General features: G+C 40.4%; 1 protein-coding gene across 6 annotated transcripts in view; it reads left to right on the plus strand.

Moving 5' to 3' along the window:
• The window catches only part of USP10 (ubiquitin specific peptidase 10), a 71,201-nt gene that overhangs the window by 13,777 nt on the left and 34,855 nt on the right, over window positions 1-22,569 (plus strand). The window contains exons 2-5 of one of the 6 annotated variants that reach the window (XM_039503329.1): window positions 9,702-9,770; window positions 17,580-17,625; window positions 19,427-19,513; window positions 21,485-22,510. In XM_039503329.1, coding sequence (XP_039359263.1) covers window positions 9,702-9,770; window positions 17,580-17,625; window positions 19,427-19,513; window positions 21,485-22,510 — 1,228 coding nt within the window. Of the gene's footprint in view, window positions 1-9,701; window positions 9,771-17,579; window positions 17,641-19,426; window positions 19,514-21,484; window positions 22,511-22,569 lie in introns of all 6 variants that reach the window. The other 5 variants (XM_039503328.1, XM_039503330.1, XM_039503332.1 and 2 more) reach the window with 5 other exon arrangements.

Consider the following 22,569-nt stretch of genomic DNA (forward strand, 5'->3'; position numbering starts at 1 on the left):
GGGCTCCATGCTTGTCCGGGATGGTAGAGACCAAAAAGTTTTGTCTAGGTTTATGGGACTTTCAGTGTTTAACAAATAGGCATTCACTACATGATTAGGGGAGAAAGAATCCCAGATCTGCTATTAGACTGTGGAATTTTCTCCCAAGGGAAGTAATAAAACCCCCATAATTTGGGCCATTTAAAATTAGACAAAGCATTTGTAAGTGCACATTAGTAAATGTACAGTAGATAGATACTGCACTGACCATAAGATGAGAAGTTTATTCGATTATTTAAGCCATTTTAAAGTTTTTTATTAGTTAAATAAAACTACCTTGAAAGTGCTAGGTACATAAGAGAAAAACAAGTTTATCAAAACATGTTTGCATTTAAAACCAACTAACGCACTTAAATAAAAGAAGTATTATGTGTAATGACTGAATTGGACTGTTTCTGGTCACCACATCCTTCAGGATTTTAGAATTGGTAGATCTCATCTTCTCACACCTTATTTTTATTCATAGGATGAATAGGAAGAAGGAAAACAAGCTTTCCTGCTTTTTCAACTTCCAGTTGGATTCTCAGTTTTGAGTGAACTAGTTGTTGAACTGAACTAGTTGAATAAACTGAAATGAGGAAGATTATCCCTCTGTACCTGCAGAGCAGGCTACTGTAATCTAAAGTTGTTTTAGCACTTCCACAAACTCTGGTTCTAGGTGCTTTGCCAGTGACTTCCACCAATTCAGTGGTTTAACTTTCTTTAAAACTTCAGCAGAGCAAACAGATAATGTTTGTATTTAATTTAAATTATATGAATAGGTTATAGTAATGTTAGACCTCAACATAGGCTGTCATAATATCAAATTTAATTTTAAATAGTCTTATTTTTAAAAAGAAAGATGCATTTTGTTAAAATTGGGATTTTAAAAATTGCCTTTGCATCCTGTATTTGCCCCAGGGTGCATATACATTATGGTAGTGTTTAATTACAAGGTCATCTACTATTTTTTTCCCCACAGAACTGCTTTCTTGTTCAAAGCAGAGATTCGATGGTGTTCACTTAATGAGCAGTCTATGCAATATTTTGTTTTATCCGTATTGTTCAGTGTATGGCTCCATGACTTATTCACTGTACACTATTCAAACCCTGCTCTGGAGACATTAATTGCCTCATGGGCCTTTTTTTTATGGTCCTCAACATTATAGTTTCTAAGTACTTGTCAAACATTAATTTTTTTTCTAAACACCCTGGTGAGATGAGAGAGTGGCATTATGTCCATTTTGCAGATGAGGAACTGAGGCACAGAAACTAAGGTTAGAAATTTCCATGAATTCAGAATGCCCAATTTGAAAAATCTAGGACCTGATAACTTAGCATTTATATAGTGCTTCATTTGTTCAAAGCACAGTTCCCATTGATTTCAGTTACTGCTGTGAATATTGTGCACTTCTGTAAATCAGACCCCAGGATATCAAGTTGGATACCCAACAACGTGGCAGAGGCAGGGACAGAATCCAGTTCTCCAGAACAGCATTCAGCTACCTTAACTATCAGACTGTACCTTTTGTCTTTCTGCAATTCCCTACCTCCTTCATTAGACGCCTTCCAGCATCTGCTACAGATGAGGCAGGGGTGTTTCCTACATGACGCAAACCTGATTCATCCCCAAAGTAAGTCTGTCTTTTCATAAGAACATAAGAATGGCCCTACTGGGTCAGACCAAAGGTCCATCTAGTCCAGTATCCTGTCTTCCGACAGTGGCCAGTGCCAGGTGCCCCAGAGGGAATGAAAAGAATAGGTAATCATCAAGTGATCCATCCCCTGTCGCTCATTCCCAGCTTCTGGCAAACAGAGGCTAGGGACAACATTCCTTCCCATCCTGGCTACCCTCCATAAATTTATCTAGTTCTTTTTTTAACCCTGTTATGGTCTTGGCCTTCACAACCTCTTGTGGCAAGGAGTTCCACAGGCTGACTGTGCATTGTATGAAGAAATACTTCTTTTTATTTGTTTTAAACCTGCTGCCTATTAATTTCATTTGGTGAGCCCTAGTTCTTGTGTTATGAGAAGCAATAAACAACACTTCCTTATCTACTTTCTCTACACCAGTCATGATTTTATAGACCTCAATCATATCTCCCCTTAGCCGTCTCTTTTCCAAGATGAAAAATCTCGGTTTTATTAATCTCTCCTCATACAGAAGCCGTTCCATACCCCTAATCATTTTTGTTGCCCTTTTCTGAATCTTTTCCAATTCCAATATATCTCTTTTGAGATGGGGTGACCACATCTACACACAGTATTCAAGATGTGGGTGTACCGTGGATTCATATAGAGGCAACATGATATTTTCTGTCCTATTATCTATCCCTTTCTTAATTATTCCCAGCATTCTGTTAGCTTTTTTGACTGCTTCTGTACATTGAGTGGATATTTTCAGAGAACTATCCACAATGACTCCAAGATCTTTCTTGAGTGGTAACAGCTAACTTAGACGCCATCATTTTATATGTATAGTTGGGATTATGCTTTCCAATGTGCATTACTTTGCATTTTATCAACATTAAATTTCATTTGCCATTTTGTTGACCAGTCACCCAGTTTTGAGAGATCCTTTTGTAGCTCTTCAGTCTGCTTGGGACTTAACTATCTTTAAGAATTTTGTATTATCTGCAAATCTTGCCACCTCACTGTTTACCCCTTTTTCCAGATCATTTATGAATATGTTGAATAGGATGGATCCCAGAACAGACCCCTGGGGGACACCACTATTTATTTACCTCTCTTCATTTTGAAAACTGACCATTTATACCTACCCTTTGTTTTCTATCTTTTAACCACTTACCAGTCCATGAGAGTACCTTCCCTCTTATCCAGTGGAAGCTTACTTTGCATCAGAGCTTTTGGCGAGGGACCTTGTCAACGGGCTCTCTGAAAATCCACTGAATAGGGCAGGTATCCTGTGGAAAAAATAGAATGTGATTGCTTTATGATAATATTTCATTATGTACGCACAATAACTGGGCAGAATTATGGTTGCATAAGTATCTTTAGTAGTGGCATAAGAACATAAGAAAGGTCGTACCGGGTCAGACCAAAGGTCCATCTAGCCCAGTATCTGTCTACCGACAGTGGCCAATGCCAGGTGCCCCTGAGGGAGTGAACCTAACAGGCAATGATCAAGTGATCTCTCTCCTGCCATCCATCTCCATCCTCTGACGAACAGAGGCTAGGGACACCATTCTTACCCATCCTGGCTAATAGCCATTTATGGACTTAGCCACCATGAATTTATCCAGTCCCCTTTTAAACATTGTTATAGTCCTAGCCTTCACAACCTCCTCAGGTAAGGAGTTCCACAAGTTGACTGTGCGCTGCGTGAAGAAGAACTTCCTTTTATTTGTTTTAAACCTGCTGCCCATTAATTTCATTTGGTGACCCCTAGTTCTTGTATTATGGGAATAAGTAAATAACTTTTCCTTATCCACTTTCTCAACATCACTCATGATTTTATATACCTCTATCATGTCCCCCCTTAGTCTCCTCTTTTCCAAACTGAAGAGTCCTAGCCTCTTTAATCTTTCCTCATATGGGACCCTCTCTAAACCCCTAATCATTTTAGTTGCTCTTTTCTGAACCTTTTCTAGTGCTAGAATATCTTTTTGAGGTGAGAGACCACATCTGTACACAGTATTCGAGATGTGGGCGTACCATGGATTTATATAAGGGCAATAATATATTCTCAGTCTTATTCTCTATCCCCTTGTTAATTATTCCTAACATCCTGTTTGCTTTTTTGACCGCCTCTGCACACTGCGTGGACATCTTCAGAGAACTATCCACGATAACTCCAAGATCTTTTTCCTGACTCGTTGTAGCTAAATTAGCCCCCATCATGTTGTATGTATAGTTGGGGTTATTTTTTCCAATGTGCATTACTTTACATTTATCCACATTAAATTTCATTTGCCATTTTGTTGCCCAATCACTTAGTTTTGTGAGATCTTTTTGAAGTTCTTCACAATCTGCTTTGGTCTTAACTATCTTGAGTAGTTTAGTGTCATCTGCAAACTTTGCCACCTCACTGTTTACCCCTTTCTCCAGATCATTTATGAATAAATTGAATAGGATTGGTCCTAGGACTGACCCTTGGGGAACACCACTAGTTACCCCTCTCCATTCTGAGAATTTACCATTAATTCCTACCCTTTGTTCCCTGTCCTTTAACCAGTTCTCAATCCATGAAAGGACCTTCCTTTTATCCCATGACAGCTTAATTTACGTAAGAGCCTTTGGTGAGGACCTTGTCAAAGGCTTTCTGGAAATCTAAGTACACTATGTCTACGGATCCCCTTGTCCACATGTTTGTTGACCTCTTCAAAGAACTCTAATAGATTAGTAAGACACGATTTCCCTTTACAGAAACCATGTTGACTATTGCTCAAGAGTTTATGTTTTTCTATGTGTCTGACAATTTTATTCTTTACTATTGTTTCAACTAATTTGCCCGGTACCGACGTTAGACTTACCGGTCTGTAATTGCCAGGATCACCCCTAGAGCCCTTTTTAAATATTGGCGTTACATTAGCTAACTTCCAGTCATTGGGTACCGAAGCCGATTTAAAGGACAGGTTACAAACCTTGGTTAATAGTTCCACAACTTCACATTTGAGTTCTTTCAGAACTCTTGGGTGAATGCCATCTGGTCCTGGTGACTTGTTAATGTTGAGTTTATCAATTAATTCCAAAACCTCCTCTAGTGACACTTCAATCTGTGACAGTTCCTCAGATTTGTCACCTACAAAAGCCAGCTCAGGTTTGGGAATCTCCCTAACATCCTCAGCCATGAAGACTGAAGCAAAGAATCCATTTAGTTTCTCCGCAATGACTTTATCATCTTTAAGCGCTCCGTTTGTATTTTCATCGTCAAGGGGCCCCACTGGTTGTTTAGCAGGCTTCCTGCTTCTGATGTACTTAAAAAACATTTTGTTATTACCTTTGGAGTTTTTGGCTAGCCGTTCTTCAAACTCCTCTTTGGCTTTTCTTATTACACTCTTGCACTTAAGTTGGCAGTGTTTGTGCTCCTTTCTATTTGCCTCACTGGGATTTGACTTCCACTTTTTAAAGGAAGTCTTTTATCTCTCACTGCTTCTTTTACATGGTTGTTAAGCCACGGTGGCTCTTTTTTAGTTCTTTTACTGTTTTTCTTAATTTGGGGTATACATTGAAGTTGGGCCTCTATTATGGTGTCTTTAAAAAGGGCCCATGCAACTTGCAGGGATTTCACTTTAGTCACTGTACCTTTTAACTTTTGTCTAACTAACCCCCTCATTTTTGTATAGTCCCCCCTGTTGAAATTAAAGGCCACAGTGTTGGGCAGTTGAGATGTTCTTCCCACCACAGGGATGTTGAATGCTATTGTATTATGGTCACTATTTCCAAGCGGTCCTGCTATAGTTACCTCTTGGACCAGCTCCTGCGCTCCACTCAGGATTAAATCTAGAGTCGCCTCTCCCTTGTGGGTTCCTCGTACCAGCTGCTCCATGAAGCAGTCATTTAAAGTATCGAGAAATTTTATCTCTGCATTTCGTCCTGAAGTGAAATGTTCCCAGTCAATATGGGGATAATTGAAATCCCCACTATTATTGGGTTCTTAATTTTGATAGCCTCTCTAATTTCCCTTAGCATTTCATCATCACTATTACTGTCCTGGTCAGGTGGTCGATAATAGATCCCTACTGTTATATTTTTACTAGAGCATGAAATTTCTATCCATAGAGACTCTATGGAACCTGTGGATTCGCCTAAGATTTTTACTTCATTTGAATCTACACTTTCTTTAACATATAGTGCCACTCCTCCCCCTGCACGGCCTGTTCTGTCCTTCCGATATATTTTGTACCCCGGAATGATTGTGTCCCATTGATTGGTCTCAGTCCACCAGGTTTCTGTGATGCCTATTATATCTATATCCTCCTTTATCACAAGGCACTCTAGTTCACCCATCTTATTATTTAGACTTCTGGCATTTGTGTACAAGCACTTTAAAAACTTGTCCCTGTTTATTAGCCTGCCTTTTTCTGATGTGCCAGATTCTTTTTTATGTGATTGTTTATCATCTGATCCGGCCCTTACATTATACTTCTCATTCCTCTGCTCCTGACTATAACCTGGAGATTCTCTATCATCAGACTCTCCCCTAAGAGAAGTCTGTGTCCGATCCACACGCTCCTCTGCAGCAGTCGGCTTTCCCCCATCTCCTAGTTTAAAAACTGCTCTACAACCTTTTTAATGTTTAGTGCCAGCAGTCTGGTTCCACTTTGGTTTAGGTGGAGTCCATCTCTCCTGTATAGGCTCCTCCCATCCCAGAAGTTTCCCCAGTTCCTAATGAACGTGAACCCCTCTAGAACGTGAACGTGGCATTTCCTAACTATTCAGTGATTGACTTTAAAACCATAATTTTTTAAAACACTTTTTTATATCATTTCCATGGTTTTTTTTTTAAATTAAGATATTACACTACATGGCATCATATTGACACATCGGGCATCAGCAGGGTTATAATCTTTAGATTCAGTGAGCAGACCTCTGCCTTTTGAATTATGACTGTTAGTAAGTTGTCATTTTCTGTGTGGACTAGTACTGAAGGGGACGTAGGCAGAGATGCAGTTTGCCAGAGGGTTTAACAATATTTACTGACAGCAGAGGAATGGTGAGATTCAGGAATCTTTGGTTCCATCCAAGTCTCTGGAGGGGAGAGTTATCTCTAGTAGTCACAGACTCTTGTACCTTTTCCACCAGAAGCACAACACCTGCCCCATCCCCTCCAACCAGTCCTCTCCCAGTCCTGTCTGCTTTCCTACCACTGGGTCCTTGTGCCAGTCTCCTTGATCTTTGGGAGAGGATTGCACAGTAACTCCATGAAAGTTTCCTTGAGATCTTTCAGAAGGATTCAAGGGACCATCCCTGTGTACATAAACTGCTCTACATGGCCCCCCTTGCCTAACTCTAGAGGGAAGTGAAAAGCAGAGAACACTACCTCTTTGTTGTACTGCTACCTCTTCTAGTATAAGTAAATTAATGAAAAGTTGATAGCTGTGTCTTCTTAAATTGGGGGCACCATCAGCACATCATTGTTGTGGGAAGTACAATTACACACTTACCTGAGGTTCTTCAGCTGTATTGGGTTCGCCCATGCTCGACTGCCAGGGCCGACTGGACTGCAGAGGAGTCTGAAACAGGTTCTGGCTTGCAGCATAGCTGGATGCCCTAGTCAGCTGTCCCCTGTCGTCCTCCACCTCCTCATCTTTGCTGTTCATGCCAGGGTCCTATGACTCAGCTTTCTTGGAGGTATCCAGGGTGGTCTGCAGGGTTGTAGTTGGGTCTCTGCCAAGTATGGCATGCAGCTCTTTGTAAAAGCTGCAGGTCTAAGTTTTGGTACCGGATCAACTGTTGGCCTCCCTGGCCTTCTGACATGCTAACACAGTTCCTTCACTTTCATATGGCACTGCTGCTAGTCCCTGTTGTACCCTTCTGCATCCTCCTTGCAATCTGCTCAGAAATGTTCACAATTCTGTAGCTTGTTCGAAGCTGTGCTTGCACAGCTGCTTCACCTCACAGGCTCAGGAGATCCAGTATCTCCTGTCTACTCCAAGCTGGACCAGATATGGATCATGTAGCTGGCATGGTCAGCTGGGCAGTTGCATACAACAGTGGAGAGCTGCTAGGTGTGCTCATCATGATGGACAAGCAGGAAAAGGTATTTCAAAAATTGGCAAGGCTTAAAGGAGGGGTTGGGGGGCTTCTGGTTTCCATGACCACTGGTCTGTGGATTTCATAATTGTGACCAGGGTGGTCAGTATCTGGCACCGAGACAGCTGCTTGGAGGACTGTTTGGGTGAATGTAAGTAATGCAGTTTCTACAGTCTTGCTGCGTCAACCTCAGTACATCAACTGTGGCTCAGCTGTGTACCTGCACCTAAAAAGTCTCATAAAAACAAATTATGATTCAGCAAATGTTTTTGTTAGGAACATTTTTTTGGAGACGTTAAATGCAGTGTTTTAGGTGTAGGCCTACCCTAAGAGCTATGGGGCAATTCGCTGAAATATGTCTTAAGGGTTCTGTTCTTTAGGTGTTAAGTGATGCTTTTGGGTGTTGAATAGCTGATATATAGCAGCTGCTTAAAGAATCCTTAAAGGACTTAATGTTTTCATGGTCTCATATGTTGATCTTTAACTTCAAGCTGATAAATTACTTTATGTATGTAGTTTATGATCTTATGATTGTTTTGGTCTTGAGAACAATAGGTTTTATGTATGGCCTTTTTGTGACGTATTGAGAACTGAAAATATTTGTATGTATATCAGTTTTATGTTTAGAAATACTTTAAATCAGGTTCTTGTAAGACTCCAAGTTCAAAAATGTTAAATCTTATGCATATTTTTGCAGTTGCTTGGAGCTGCAGCTTAAAGTTCCTTTTTTAATTACTAGTGTATCCACTATTGTTTCTTTAAGGAGAGGAAACTGAGTTAAAATATAAAATGCAATAGGGCTATATAATCTACCACAACCCAGCCTTTGATTTTATAGATGAAACAGCCACTCACATTTTCAACTCTCAGATAACTTTTTATGTAACACAACTCCAGACTTGGATATGTACATCTCCGTATGGCCAAGAGGATTTATCATGAGCATGGGTAGGCGTTGGTACCATTGTTGTTCATCTGGGTTTTCTGAGGGAGGTGTGGATGATGTGGGAGAGTTTCACTGTTGCCATTGGAAGTTGCTGAGGAAAAGCACCTAGTCATATTCTTTGTGGCAACACCATCATTTTTTTGGGCCCCCTTTGGCCATCATCAACAATTTCTGTGGCTACTTTGTCTGATGCATTGTATCCTCTTATTTCTAGACGTTGAAAACTAGTCTGTTCCAGTCCTCTACCTATTTCCTCAGTTTATTCAAATTCTCAGTCTATCTTTTAATAATCTGTACTGTACCAATGACCTTACTTTGTATCATCTATATATTTGGACACCATTCAACTAGTTCCACTTCCTAAGCCATGGTCTACACTACCAACTTATGTCAGTATAACTGTGTCACTCAGGGGTGTGGGTCTAACCCCCACGTAGATAGCACTATGTCTCATGTTAACATAGCTACTGCCTCTTGGGAAGTGGAGTACCTAAGCCAACAGGAGAAGCTCTCCCATCAGCATAGATAGTGTCTTCTCTAAGCGCTACAGTGGCTCAGCTGCAGCACTGTAAGTGTAGCCAGGTCCTAAGTCTCCGAATAGGATTGGACCCAGCACTGAGCTTTATGAAACCCAATTTGTTACAGTTTCATGGGGATTTCGTGTAATTTACTATGTGAATTTTCTGTAAATTCTAAATTCATCTTCCTTTTTTTTAACATTAAGACCTGTAGTGATGGGGGCCTTCTGTAAAACTGTCAGTGTACACTGGAGTTCCAGTTACTAGTGGGAATTTTAAGAAAAAGCTTGTAGACAAGGCTATAAAAATTAAGTAACTTGCTCAGGACAACAGAAAGGAATCTGAAAGAGAGCAGGGATGCAAAGATAGTAGTGTTAGTTCCCACTGCCACACACAGAGCTTTAAAATGTCACTGCTCTTTTAAAAATAAATCATTTTACCTTTAATTTGCTAATGAGACAAAGTGTAAATCCTCATATAACAACGTGTTTTCTTTTTTTTAGTATATCTTTGGGGAGTTCAGCCCTGATGAGTTTAATCAATTCTTTGTGACTCCTCGATGCTCTGTTGAGGTAAGAACTATGTTTCAGTGTTTTACCTGAAGATGACGTGATGCATATTGTTTTACACAAATGTAGTAGGTTTATTAGTATATAATTAAAAATACAACAATCAATGTTGTTTTTATTGTTCACTTGTGAATTAACAAAATTCAGTTGTTCACTGTAGAGTTCCTTGGAATATAATTTCAATTTGCATTCATATTGACCTGCAGTTCTTTTCCTGTCCAGCTATATGGCAGCTATAGTCCCTGTTAAGCAGTGGTTTCTTGTTCTGTCCTTACTCAACTCTAGAGTCAGTGTCTGAAATGTGGAGAGAAGGATTCTGGCTGCTTCTTTCTCCCTTCCTCATTGCTGGAATATCTGCAATTGTAGTGATTGCATGCAGGAGTTGGAAAGGAAATATCTGCTCAATGGAACGAGCAGCTCTCCTTAATTAACGTTTCAGTGATGGACTTAGTAGCAACTTTTTCAGCAACATTCCTGTTTGTAGGTGAGATCCCAGATCTCTTGAGCCAAAGAGGAAGAGTAGAGCTCTCACTACAGTGCCTGATGTGGCTTTCTGCCTCCTGGTAGCTGTTATCCGGAGTAGATCCCAGGCTTTATACTCTTTGGACTCGTACCGCAGGTAGCACTGGAGAGTGAAAAGAGGTATCCTTTGGGTCCTGTAGGAAAGACCAAGAACCTCCAAGATCCCTATATGACCAAACCTGGCCTAAAGGTAAAGGTCACGAGGAACAAAACTGAGAAAGTGGTAAATACTTTAAATATTCACTTCTCTCTTCTGACCCTCTTCTTCTCTCCAACACAAAACAAACCCTCAACTGCATGTATATGGGAGGAAAATCCCCCTCCCCCCCGAATGAATATATTTATAAAATAAGCTCTGTTGTCAATCATTAATGTGTTTTACTAAGGTTCTACTGTAGTAGTTTGATTTTCAAGTTCTTTGTGGCATACAGAAATTCGCTACCTCATTGCTTTTCAAGTTCATGGGTGTATAGCTAACAACCACGGTAGCCTTTCATATTGGTTGCATGAAGGAATGTGAAGGATACTAGAAGAAGAGGATGAGGACAAATAGGTTGGAGGAAGACATGCAAAGGGTAGGGGAGGAAAGCAAAAAAAAAGGGGTGGTGATGCCAGCCTGAAGAGAACTTAACAGGTAGGTAGTGACGTCCTGCTTTTGTGAGTAAGTTAAAGCTATATACAAATGTTTCTGCTGCCAACAGACTGGAGAAAACAAATGCATTTGCTGGATTCACAAACACCAAATAGTTTGTCCTTTTACCACAAAAACAAGTTTTAGATTAAAATATAGTTTCCACAGCGTTGGAGGACACCAGCCTGGAGCGATGGATGACTGTCTCTTCTGTGAAGACTGGGCAGGAGTACAAAATGTTTGTTATTGCCAAGTTCTTTCTGGCCTAATCTTCTACTTCCTCCGCCTTAGAGCACACCAGCAGGAGCAATATTCCTGTATCCTAGGAAGTAGGTGGATAGAAAGAATAAAGGGAAACATATAGTGCCTTTTGCTACAAGCTAGTTATGAAGTTGACTAATACACATGATTGGTACACCAAACTCTGCCCCCCCCCCCCAAAAAAAAAAGAGAGGAAGTTATCAGGACTTCCTTGCTTCTCTCATCAAGCTTCTTGGCTGGAGGTGAGAGCGCCTCCAAAGGGATAAGAAAAAATATGCACTCTCCTCTGCTTTCATTTTGAGCCCTTGATAGTCCTATGGCTTGCTAATATCTTAAATCAGGCCTTTTTATATTGTCCTGAAGTTGAACTGTGCAAAACATAACCCTGCCGTCGTGCTCCAAATTTGGCCCTTTAAAACTCTCCCTCAAAGCTGCTTTTTCATGCTTAAGTTTACTGAAAAAGTATGGGAATATCTTCTAAGAACTCTAGCTAAAGAAGGAGCAGAAATGATCATTAGGGCTCCTGCTGAAGTATCTGAAGCCTTAGTGCACTGGTATCCCCGTGGTTTGCAAGATTTAGCTGACAGACTTATGTTGGAACTGTGATTTCGTCAGTGTGCTCACCATCACTTGGAGTGATATGCAAAGCGCATTCTGGTAGGACAGAGGAAACTGACAAAGAGGCCCAATGGGGCAGGTGTGAAGAAGCTTACATGTGGGGTAGAGTGCAAGTAACCCCAGCTAGTGATGTGTCCTTTATCAGCTGCCTTCAACCCTCCATTGTGCCACTTTTCTCCTGCACATCACTGTATGCCTTCTCCACTCATCCCATGAAATTAAATAAGGTATCCCAATTTTGAGGAACCCCAATTTATTGAAAAGCGGATCATATGAGTCATGATATAATTTCCTGTTGTATGTAGTTTTACTCCGAGTGGTAGTGAATCATTTCAAACTACTGATGGTGAGGGAAATAATTAGTTAGGAATAATTTAGAATGGATTTCATAATTTAACCCCCCCACACACACATTTTATTTTCTCTTTTCAAATAGTGTTGCATTTTCATAAGCCACTTTTAAAATTAGTGATAAAGAAGATAAAAGCATTAATCATAAACCTTACTGTAAATCACAACTGAACATAGACTTTTGCAAAGCAAATCTGTTTTGCCTTGACCATGGAAGGAATGTGGGCTGAGCATAGGTGAATTGCAAAAACGCAGTAAAATTGAAATCTTTCAGCACTTCATTGAGAATTATGACTTTATAACCATAAATCATCTTGGATTCTTTTGATAATACAAAGATGAATTTTCAAACTTGGGTGCATACAGGTAAGTACCATATATACTTGATCATAAGCCGGTTCATTTATAAGCTGACCCCCCTCCCCAAGATGGATAAGTAAAAATGGAAAATTTTTATGACCTGTTCATAAGCCGACCTTATAATTCAGGAGTCAGCAAACTTTGGCTCCCAGGCCATCAGGATAAGCTGCTGGCGGGCCGAGATGGTTTGTTTACCTGAAGCGTCCGTGGGCATAGAGGTAAACCTAAGTAAACAAAGTGTCTTGACGCTCCAGCTGCTTACCCTGACGGGCTGGGACAGCAACTGGTGGGGAAATGTTTTGGGAGGGGGAAGCTGGGGGTCAGCAGAGTAACACCTGTGCCCACCCCCCACATGACCCCACCCCTAGCCCGGGACTCCCACACTCTCCCCATTCCTTCCCACCTTATCTGGGGAGGGCCAGGGGAGGATGTTTCTGGCCTGGCCGGATCTGCTCTGGCAGGCTGACCGGCGTGGCCGCAGCATGTTTCAGTGGGCTGGGTCGGGCGGCGTGGCCGCAGCATGTTTCAGTGGGCTGGGTCGGGCGGCGTGGCCGCAGCATGTTTCAGTGGGCTGGGTCGGGCGGCGTGGCTGCAGCCTGCCAACCCTGGAGCTGCTCCTTCAGCGTCTGGGGGGAGAGCAGTATGGCCAGAAGTGGAGAGACTCTGGCTCCGCCTCTTCCCTTCTGTCTCTGCTGACTGTGCTGCCTCTCCATGCTCCCTCTGTTGGGGTGGAGGGGCTGTGTCCCACCTCTCCCTCTCTATACCCGTTCATAAGCCGACACCCTTTTCTGGTGCTTCCCTTCCCCCCCGCCCCCCAATCAGCTTATGAACGAGTATAAATCCGTCATTACAAATCTAAGTGCAGATTCAGATACTTAAATCAACACTTGGGAGCTTAAAATTATGCACTTCAAACTTACATGCCTAAAATATATTTAAGATTTAGACATAGAGGTTACTTTACTAAAACCTTCATAATAGCTTGAACAACATAAGCATTGCCTTGAAAGAGTAACTATATCAGATATTTTGACTTTAATATTTTTTATGTGAGTGAGACATTGTTTACTCTTTTATTTGACTATGGATTAGAATTTGAACATCTGTCATGCTTTGTCCATTTGTATTTGTTTTGTCACCGAGCCCTGTAGTTACTCAAAGATCTAGAAAGAGTGCGTATATTTTTTTTCTGTTTTGCTAAGCCACATTCTGTTTTCTACTTTACTCTTTATCTTCCCATTCTCCATCCATTCATTCTCACTTTCATCCAAGAAGGGATGATGTTTATATAGTTAAAAATGTCTAAAATATGAATAGATCATTAGGAATACAGAAGTCTCAATACTTTTTATTGTTACCGTACCTAAAATAATTTTACATGATTGTATACAAGAAAGTATTTTATGTTTTAATTGTTTAAAGAAAATAGAAAGGATCAGATTCAATGGAGAAATGTTTGTGACATTCTAAGGTTGGATCTATTAGCATTTAGGACAATGGTACCAGTTATCTGCATAGCAGCTTGTCCTGTGTTTTCAGTGGCAAACTTGAAGGCTTTGATTGCTTTTATTCAGAGGGGGGAGGGTATGGGGAGAGGCTGGGAAGAATGAGACAGCCAGTCTACACAGCAAACACTGGTTCAAACAAAGGAAGACATATATCTGCTTGTTTGAATAGTTTAGATTTGATTTGCTTTTACAGTTGAGCACAGTTTGAACCGTCACAGGGAGGATTCAGGGAACATGTGTACAAATAATTAAATGAAAATGCACGCAGCAAAAAATAGATTCCCCAGTTCTACAAAAAGAATTTTTTTTTAAATTATCCCAGCTAGCTCATCACCAAAGAGAGTTTTCTAGTAAAATAGACTTTTACATTTTTTTTTAACTTAAACAAGGATTTATTTTTCCTGCCACCCTTTAGAATATTGCTGAGGCTTACCCATAGATTCCATGACATAGATTACTTTACTTAGTAATTATTTTATTTTATCAATTTCAGGGTCAGTTTCTGACAGTTGAGAGTTTTTCTTCCTTCCTTACTCCCCAACATCTCATTGGCTCCTTAGGGATTCCACTCACTTATCTCTTCCTCCTGTCTGGCACAAACACCCTATGTTTCAGCAAGTTCCTCCCAAAACTTGGAGATGCTTCACCTGAGTCCTCCAGTCATCTATTCTTTCCTCCCTCCTCTTCAATATCTGTTTGAGACCACAAGGAGAGGTAAGATTTCGTGTCAGTGCTGCCAGTAGCGCACTGAGGACACCCAGCAGTACATCTCATCCATCCCATTAAAGGTATCTGGACCTATTTATCAAAATGGTGCAAAACCACATGATCCTGTTAGTTCCTCACTAAGTCTAGATGAACAAGGGAGTACCATTGTGCAAAATGCCTTCCACTTTCAGCTTGCTACAAATTTCAGCTCTTCTTCTGAGGAAAAAAGATCTGGCCATCATGATCCTTTCATTATCTCCAAACTGGAGTACTATATCTGGGCCAAAGATGAAAGTGATGCAGAGGTTCTAGTTTGTGAAAAATGTGCCAGTTTTACTTCTCAGTGAGCTGTCACTGATTCCCAGTCTGCTTCCATTGCCAAATCAAGACCAGTGAGCCTGACCTTCAAAGCTTGACCCTGTATGTTATCAACCAAATCTCCTTTCATGAGCCTTCAAGACAGCTGTTCTTCCATGGAACAAGGCAGTTTATAATGTCCAAGGCAGAATATATGAGAGCAGATTAAGATATTCAGCTGTGGAATGAACTTCCGGAGGAGTCTAAAGTTGGCCACCCTCAGAGGACATAGCAAGAGCTTTCTGGTCCAGAAAGCTTTCCCAGTATAATCAAAATTATTTTATTTTTAAAGTATATATCTCCACCTAGAGCCTCCTATAACCAGAAAAAAAGAACAGAAGACTTCATGAGGCTCCACTAAGGAACTTGCTATGCAGATCTAATTTAGCTGGAAAGCACATGTGTAATGTGATTATGGGTGCTGTAGAAAATCCTAAGATTTCTTGAAGCAGAGTGAGTTTCAAGATCAATGTATGCCTATACGTTTGCAACTCAGTTGGGTCCTCTGCTCAGTGATGCATTATGTGTCTACAGACCACCAGGCAAGCTTTGTGGAAGAAGCTAAAGAGCGATATGAAATTTAACACCACATGGAATGTACTATAGGTGCAGAGCTTTAGGATATCTTACTTTTTCATGTGAAATATTTATCATGGAATTTATTCTTTAATTTCAGCATACTTAAGGTAAACCAATTATACTTTTTTTTTTTTTCATGTAACTAGTGAAAGAGTTACATTCGTTCACTAGCTCCAGGTAATGGAACCTACATTTTATACCAAAGTGCTTGATTCTCTATCCAGACAGTAACTATGGTGGCACTATTTAGACTGGCAGTGCAAATCTAGTAGTCTTCATTTTGCTATAGTGAACAGGATAAGATGACCCAGACTAGCTGCTTTAAATTTTGCTGTATTTTTAAGCAGAGTGTTTACAACTCTTCAAAGGCAATACTACTTGTGAATAAAACAGAGGGCTTGGAGTCAAAAGGCCTGGGTTCTATTATGGCACTGCCACAGGTTTCTGTCGTGAACGTTAGCAAGCTCTTTAATCTTTGTCCTTCCGTCCCTTTAATTCTTGGTATGTTTTTGCTATACTCAGAGAATCCTGAAGTGAACTGGAGGACAGTTCATGTTTCTAGAGCAGGGGTGGGCAAACTATGGCCCACGGGCCACATTCGGCCTGCCAGCCATTTTAATCTGGTCCTTGAGCTCCTGCTGGGGAGCAGGGTCTGGGGCCCCACTCTGGCGCTCCAATCGGGAAGCAGGGTCAGGGGCTGTTTGACACGGCTCCTGGAAGCAGCGGCATGGCCCCTCTCCAGCTCCTATATGTAGGGGCAGCCAGGGGGCTCTGCTCTGCATGCTACCCCAGCCCCAAGCACTGCCCCTGCAGCTTCCATTGGCCCGAAACCATGACCAATGGGAGCTGCGGGGGCGGTGCCTGTGGACAGGGCAGCGTGCAGACTGCCTGACTGTGCCTCTGTGTAGGAGCTGGAGAAGGGTATGCTGCTGCTTCTGGGAGCTGCTTGAGGCAAGTGCCGCCCCGAGCCTGCACCCCTGAGCCTCCCCCCACACCCTAACCCCCTGCCCCAGCCCTTATCCTCCTCCTACCCTCCAAACTCCTTGATCCCAGCCCGGAGCACCTTCCTGCACCCCAAATCTCTCATTTCCCACCCCACAGCCCGCACCCCGGCTGGAGTCTGCACCCCTTCCCGCACCTCAGCCCTGATTCTCCTCCTGTCCTCCGAAACCCTCGATCCCAGCCCGGAGCACCCTCTTGCACCCCAGAGCTCACACCCCCAGCCAGAGCCCTCACACCCCAGCCCCAATTTTGTGAGCATTCATGGCCCGCCATACAATTTATATTTGCAGACGTGGCCCTTGGGCCAAAAAGTTTGCCCACCCCTGTTCTAGAGTTTGTAACTCAAGGAGCTGGTAGTCTTTATCTCTCATCTCTGGGCTTGGCTACACTTACAAATTTGCAGCGCTGCAGCAGGGTGTGAAAACACACCCTCTCCAGTGCTGCAAATTGCGGCGCTGCAAAGCGCCAGTGTGGTCAAAGCCCCAGCGCTGGGAGCGCGGCTCCCAGCACTGTACGTTATTCCCCACAGGGAGGTGGAGTACGGACAGCGCTGGGAGAGCTCTCTCCCAGCGCTGGCGCTTTGACTACACTTAGCGCTTCAAAGCGCTGCCGTGGCAGCGCTTTGAAGTGTAAGGGTAGCCAAACTCTCTGATTCTGGTAAATTAGTCTCTGTAGAGTGTCAAACTACAATGTGTAGGGATGAGTGTGTGTGTGTGTGTATGTGTATATATATATGTGTGTATATATGTGTATATATATATGTATAGAAATATAAGTTCAAGACAGCATTTAGGACAATTGGATATAAAGAGTTATTTTGAAATGATCAAGGTATTTCTAATTAAATTAACATAAAATGTTATTTTTAAAGAGCTGTTTTGCCTATCATTTAGTCTTATTTTCTTTTCTTTGCAGCTTCCTCCATACAATGAAACAGTTTCTTGTGGTGTTAAGTCCACAGGTGAGCGTCATGATGGTAAGAAATCATTCCTTTTATTTTCTTCCTTTTTTTCAGGATGTGGGGCTCTCCCCATAATGTCCTGATATAGTAGATTGTCTTTAAATTAGTCCAGTTCAGGTTGATTAGCATGTATATGTATATGTGCATGTGTTTTGGCAGGCTGCTTTTTCAACACTTGCTAGCCCATTGAAATCTACAAGAATGTTTGAGAATCTTGTTTTAACATTTTTCTGTAGCTAACTGTAGTAAGTATGCTTGCTACTTCACTGTGGTAGCTTGTGCTCTAACAATTCCATTAAAAAATTTCTTGTTGAAGCTTTTAGAATTCAGTTGAAAAAATTGCTTAGGGCTAGAGCTTAGTATGGAGTTCTTAATCAAGGAGCAACTAAAATAAATAGCTTGGATAGCACTTAAGCATCTGGACTTTTACTGCCCCCTCCGTAAAAGTCTCAACACCAGTATTTTTTGGCAGTTGCAGCCTGAAGATGACTCTGAGAGCAGTATTCTGCTTAGTGTTCAGCATGACATTCTGTTTCTATGTGGCTCAGCTGTTTTTCTGGAAAATCCTTTTTTGGAGAGAGTGAGAGAGAAAGTATGACTTGCAATGTGAAAATGTGTTACCGAGCTCTGATTTAAAGCAGTAATGGTCACTGTTTCCCCTTACATGCACACCTTTTCCCCACATGTTGAAAAGGAAGAAAAACCTGTCTGGTTTCATAATGATATAATATTTCATATTTACATAGCACCTTCCAGCTGAGGATTTCAATTCTTTATAATAGTCTGCATAGTACTTTTACAAAGTAGATAAATATTGTCATTTTACAGCTGAGTTAACAAAGTTGTAGAGAAGTTGAGACTTGTCCAAAGGTATTTGGGAAGCTTGTGGCAAAACTGGGAATAGAACCCAGCCAGATCTCCTTAGCTAAAAATATACTTGATGTTTTTTTTAAATTTGGCAGGTCATTAGTGCAGCATTTGGAATAGCCATTAAAATTTTCTAGAAGAACAAAACCCACAAGATAACGTTAGGGAAAGCATAAACATAAAGATAAAAGTCATTGGCCATAATTTTCAGATTTTGGTGACTAAACTTAGATTTCTAAACAAAGATTCAGGGTACCTAACTAATGTGGTGCTGAGCAACAACTCCATCTAAACTCAGTGGAAATTGTGAGTGCTTAGCACCTTTGGAAATCTGATAATTTTTTTCAGGTGCCTAAATATGGATTTAGGTGCCTGACTTTAAATGCCTAAGTTTGAAATAGGGATGATTACCAAATGGCTTTCTGTATGGATTAGCACAAACTATATAGAAAGTTGGTTTCTGCAAACGTTTTTCAGATCCTGCTCAGACCCTAAATACTCCCTCCCTCCCCTGAGATTGGTTAATGATGGCAAATCTAACTTTGCCTGAAAAATGTGTCTGTCTTAACAAACCTGCACTGTAATGTGCCTGCATAGTATCATAGTTATGGCTGCATAAGAAGCAGTTGAAACTAAAATGGAAAAAAATTCCTCAGGCAAAGTCTTGTTAGTAACATTGAGATGACCCATTGATCATATAACCATAGTATAAAATGTTGCTGTTTTTATGGTGTAATGATATCTACAATGAATGGCTGGAGGAGCTGTTGATGCATATTATGAATAATTGCATTTGGCTAAAAAGCTGCATGATACACAGTGCATACTAATTCTTAATACGCATTCACAGCTTTCATTATAATGCATTGACATGATACATTGTAACATCTTCAAAGGGTATCTTGTCAATGTGCAGTATTCTTCATACCTTCAGGTGCATCCATTTCAATCCATGCAACAATAGATCCTCGAAACACCACGGAATGGATTGAAACAAAGGTGGCTGGAAGCAAAGTGGAAGGTACAAAAATAACCATAAAAGAAAGTTGGTCTCTTTCATATTTTTCTTTAAAAAGGCACTAAATACAATGTTAAAACAAATGAGATTCTGTTGTAACTAGTGGCAGTATGGAAATGAGTGTTATGACCCAACCTTCACAGTTCCTGTAAATAAGAGGTATTTCAGGGATTTGATTTAAAGAAGGAGTAAAAGTCTTAACTCCTTTTTGGTTGATTTTATCCACTTTACAGTTATTGTAAAGTAAGTATTTTTTCTTACTGCAGTTTGGCTATAGGTAATAGATTTAAATTTCTTTGCTAATAATCCCCTGGTTTGCGGGATTAATAGCATGTGCAATTTTGCTCCAGACTATAAAATAGCATACCAAGTCTTAGTCCAAAAGCAATTTTTTCTAATAAGAATTTAGGAAAAATCCTATGCTTGATTGGTTTTAAATTTTATTAAGTTTTAATTAGGGATTGGAAGATTTCAACAGGTATTAAGAAAAATACACAATTTATTCCTAAAACTTAAAAATACTGTGATTGGCATCAACTCTGTTATGCTCTGTTGGATAAAAACAAGTGTTAATGACACTGATACCCTCATTAACGTGGATCTGTTGAAATGCCGTGTGCACAAATAAATTGCACAAAATCGTCTTATCCTGTTAGCAAATGTATAGGTAAACTAGATGAATCTGAAGATGTAAAGATTAGTGCGCCATATTATACGTATTTATTTTGAAATAGTGACCAGTGTTGTTTGAACAGGAATCCTGTAGGAAAAGGATGATCTGAAACTCACTTTCTAACAACACTTTTTTTTTTCCTTTTGCAAAACAGAAAACAAATATTTTCAAGCTCATGGAAGTAGTAATAGATGTACGATAGAAAATCACGCAAAATTGTTTTCTGATGAAATATTAATGAAAATTTGTCCTGGGAATTTATAAAATTCATGCTGTTTTTTGAATTTTAGTATCTTAATTACATTACACCCCTATTTGGTATTCATGACCATTTCTGTCACAATTATACACTTTAAATGTCAAGGCAGCCTGAGGCATGTAGTGTAACTAGTTTTTGTAATCTATTACTAAAATATATATGGTGGTCACGTAAGTTCCATACACTTGCAACATACAATTCTTTGATACCATGTATAAACAGGAATTTAATTAGAGTTTTACATGTAAAAAAACATGACTATAGCAGCATTTTGGTAGATTTCAGTCTATTATGAGAATTTCTTTTCATTTCTTGAAAGTTATGAAATTATCGAGGTAAATTATTTCTCATTGTTCATATACTCACCTTCAATCAATTTATATTTTAAATGTAATATGTCTGGCTTTGATCCAGTCACATTAGTTGTATTTCTTGTGACACACAAAATGAATATCATATCTTTTTTTATTAAGTTGCTGATAATTTTGGATTTCCAAAACCTGAAATTGTAACATTTCCAGTTAATTAGAATGTAAAATATCATTCTGCCATTTGTGATTTGTCTTAAATATTCTTAAATAAAAAATCTTATCCGTTGCAAAGGTGGATTTTACTTTACTTTTGGCAAAGTGCAGTTTATAGACATTGTCATAGAAAATAAGACCTTCTTTTAAGATGTGCAGTAGTATGAAAAAGAATACTCTATGTTCCTCATCCTACAGTTGGATCCAGGCAGACTACCATTGAAGTCATTCAGACTCCATATGGCTGAAAGGGTACAACTGTGTTTGTTGCAAGATCTGTGCCCAGATTTTTCTTATACTGAAGTCCTGTGAAGTACTCTGTGTTGCAGGAAAACTTTGATACTCGTTGCATTAAAACCATCCTTTTTCAAGATACAAATGGACATTGAGGATGATTTTTGTTTTTATGAGGAATGTCATTTATACTTATGTTTCAGGAAAACAGACTTGTCTGTTACTAATTTTGTATCTTTGTGACTGGACTTTACTAACAGAGGTTTTTAATTTATTTTGTCCAGGGGAGGATTATCAGAGAATTGAATTTGGTGTTAATGAAGTTATTGAGACAGAGTCATCTGTGCTGAATAACAATGACTACAGTATTTCGAGCACTCTGAATCCTCAGGCTCCAGAATTTATTCTTGGTTGTGCATCAACTCAGAAAACCCATGATGACCTTCTTAATGAAACTAACTTCAACTCCATAGACTGCCAGTTCACTGATCCTGCCCTTGCTCTGGATAGCGGTTCTAATGCTGAAAATGATAGCTTATCTGGGGGCCTTGGACAACGGGAGCGTAAAAAGAAGAAAAAAAGACCACCTGGATACTACAGTTATTTGGAAGATGTCAGTGATGGCATTGTTCCTGCAGAGGCTCTTGTAAATGGCCATGCAAATTCATCAGGACTGAATAGTATAAGCACAGAAGACACGGAACTTACAGGAGACAGACCATCATCAGCCTCACCAAGGACTTGTAACAGCCCTGAAAATTCTGTGGACTTCATTAGTGAAGCTGTGTCTGATGATTCTGTTTCTAGCTTATTAGACAATACCAGGACTGCAGGGCAGCCTGAGATATGCAGTGTTAACAATTCTGAACAATTCTGCATCCCCTCAGAGGCTGGCAGAGAGAGCCCTTTAAGGACAGCTGTTGTAGAACCTTATGATGGTACTGATACTACTGAAAATCTTGGTGTTACTAATGGACAAACACTTGAATCCTCTGGTGAGGGCACAGCTGCCAATGGGGTAGAATTGCACACTATGGAAAGCACTGACTCAGACCAAGCTAAGCCCGAGGATGTTTCACCTACTACTGAGGCGACAGCCCCGGTTTCAGGATCAGTCCTTGTTAATCAGCCTGCAAAATCGTGGGCTAGTCTTTTTCACAATTCCAAGCCCTCTGCTTCCACATCTGTGGCCTATGTTGAGACTAAGTGTACCCCTCCTGCCACATCTACTCTGGTCCCTGAAAAACAGGTTGAAGTCAAAGAGGGACCTGTTCCAGTTTCAGAGGATCCTGTAGCCATAAAGATTGCAGGTATAGTTAACAGACACTAGAGTGGACATTCTGGTAGAAGAGTAAAACATTTTGCCTTA

This window comes from Mauremys reevesii, linkage group 16 (assembly GCF_016161935.1).
Source record: "Mauremys reevesii isolate NIE-2019 linkage group 16, ASM1616193v1, whole genome shotgun sequence".
NCBI lineage: Eukaryota > Metazoa > Chordata > Testudines > Geoemydidae > Mauremys > Mauremys reevesii.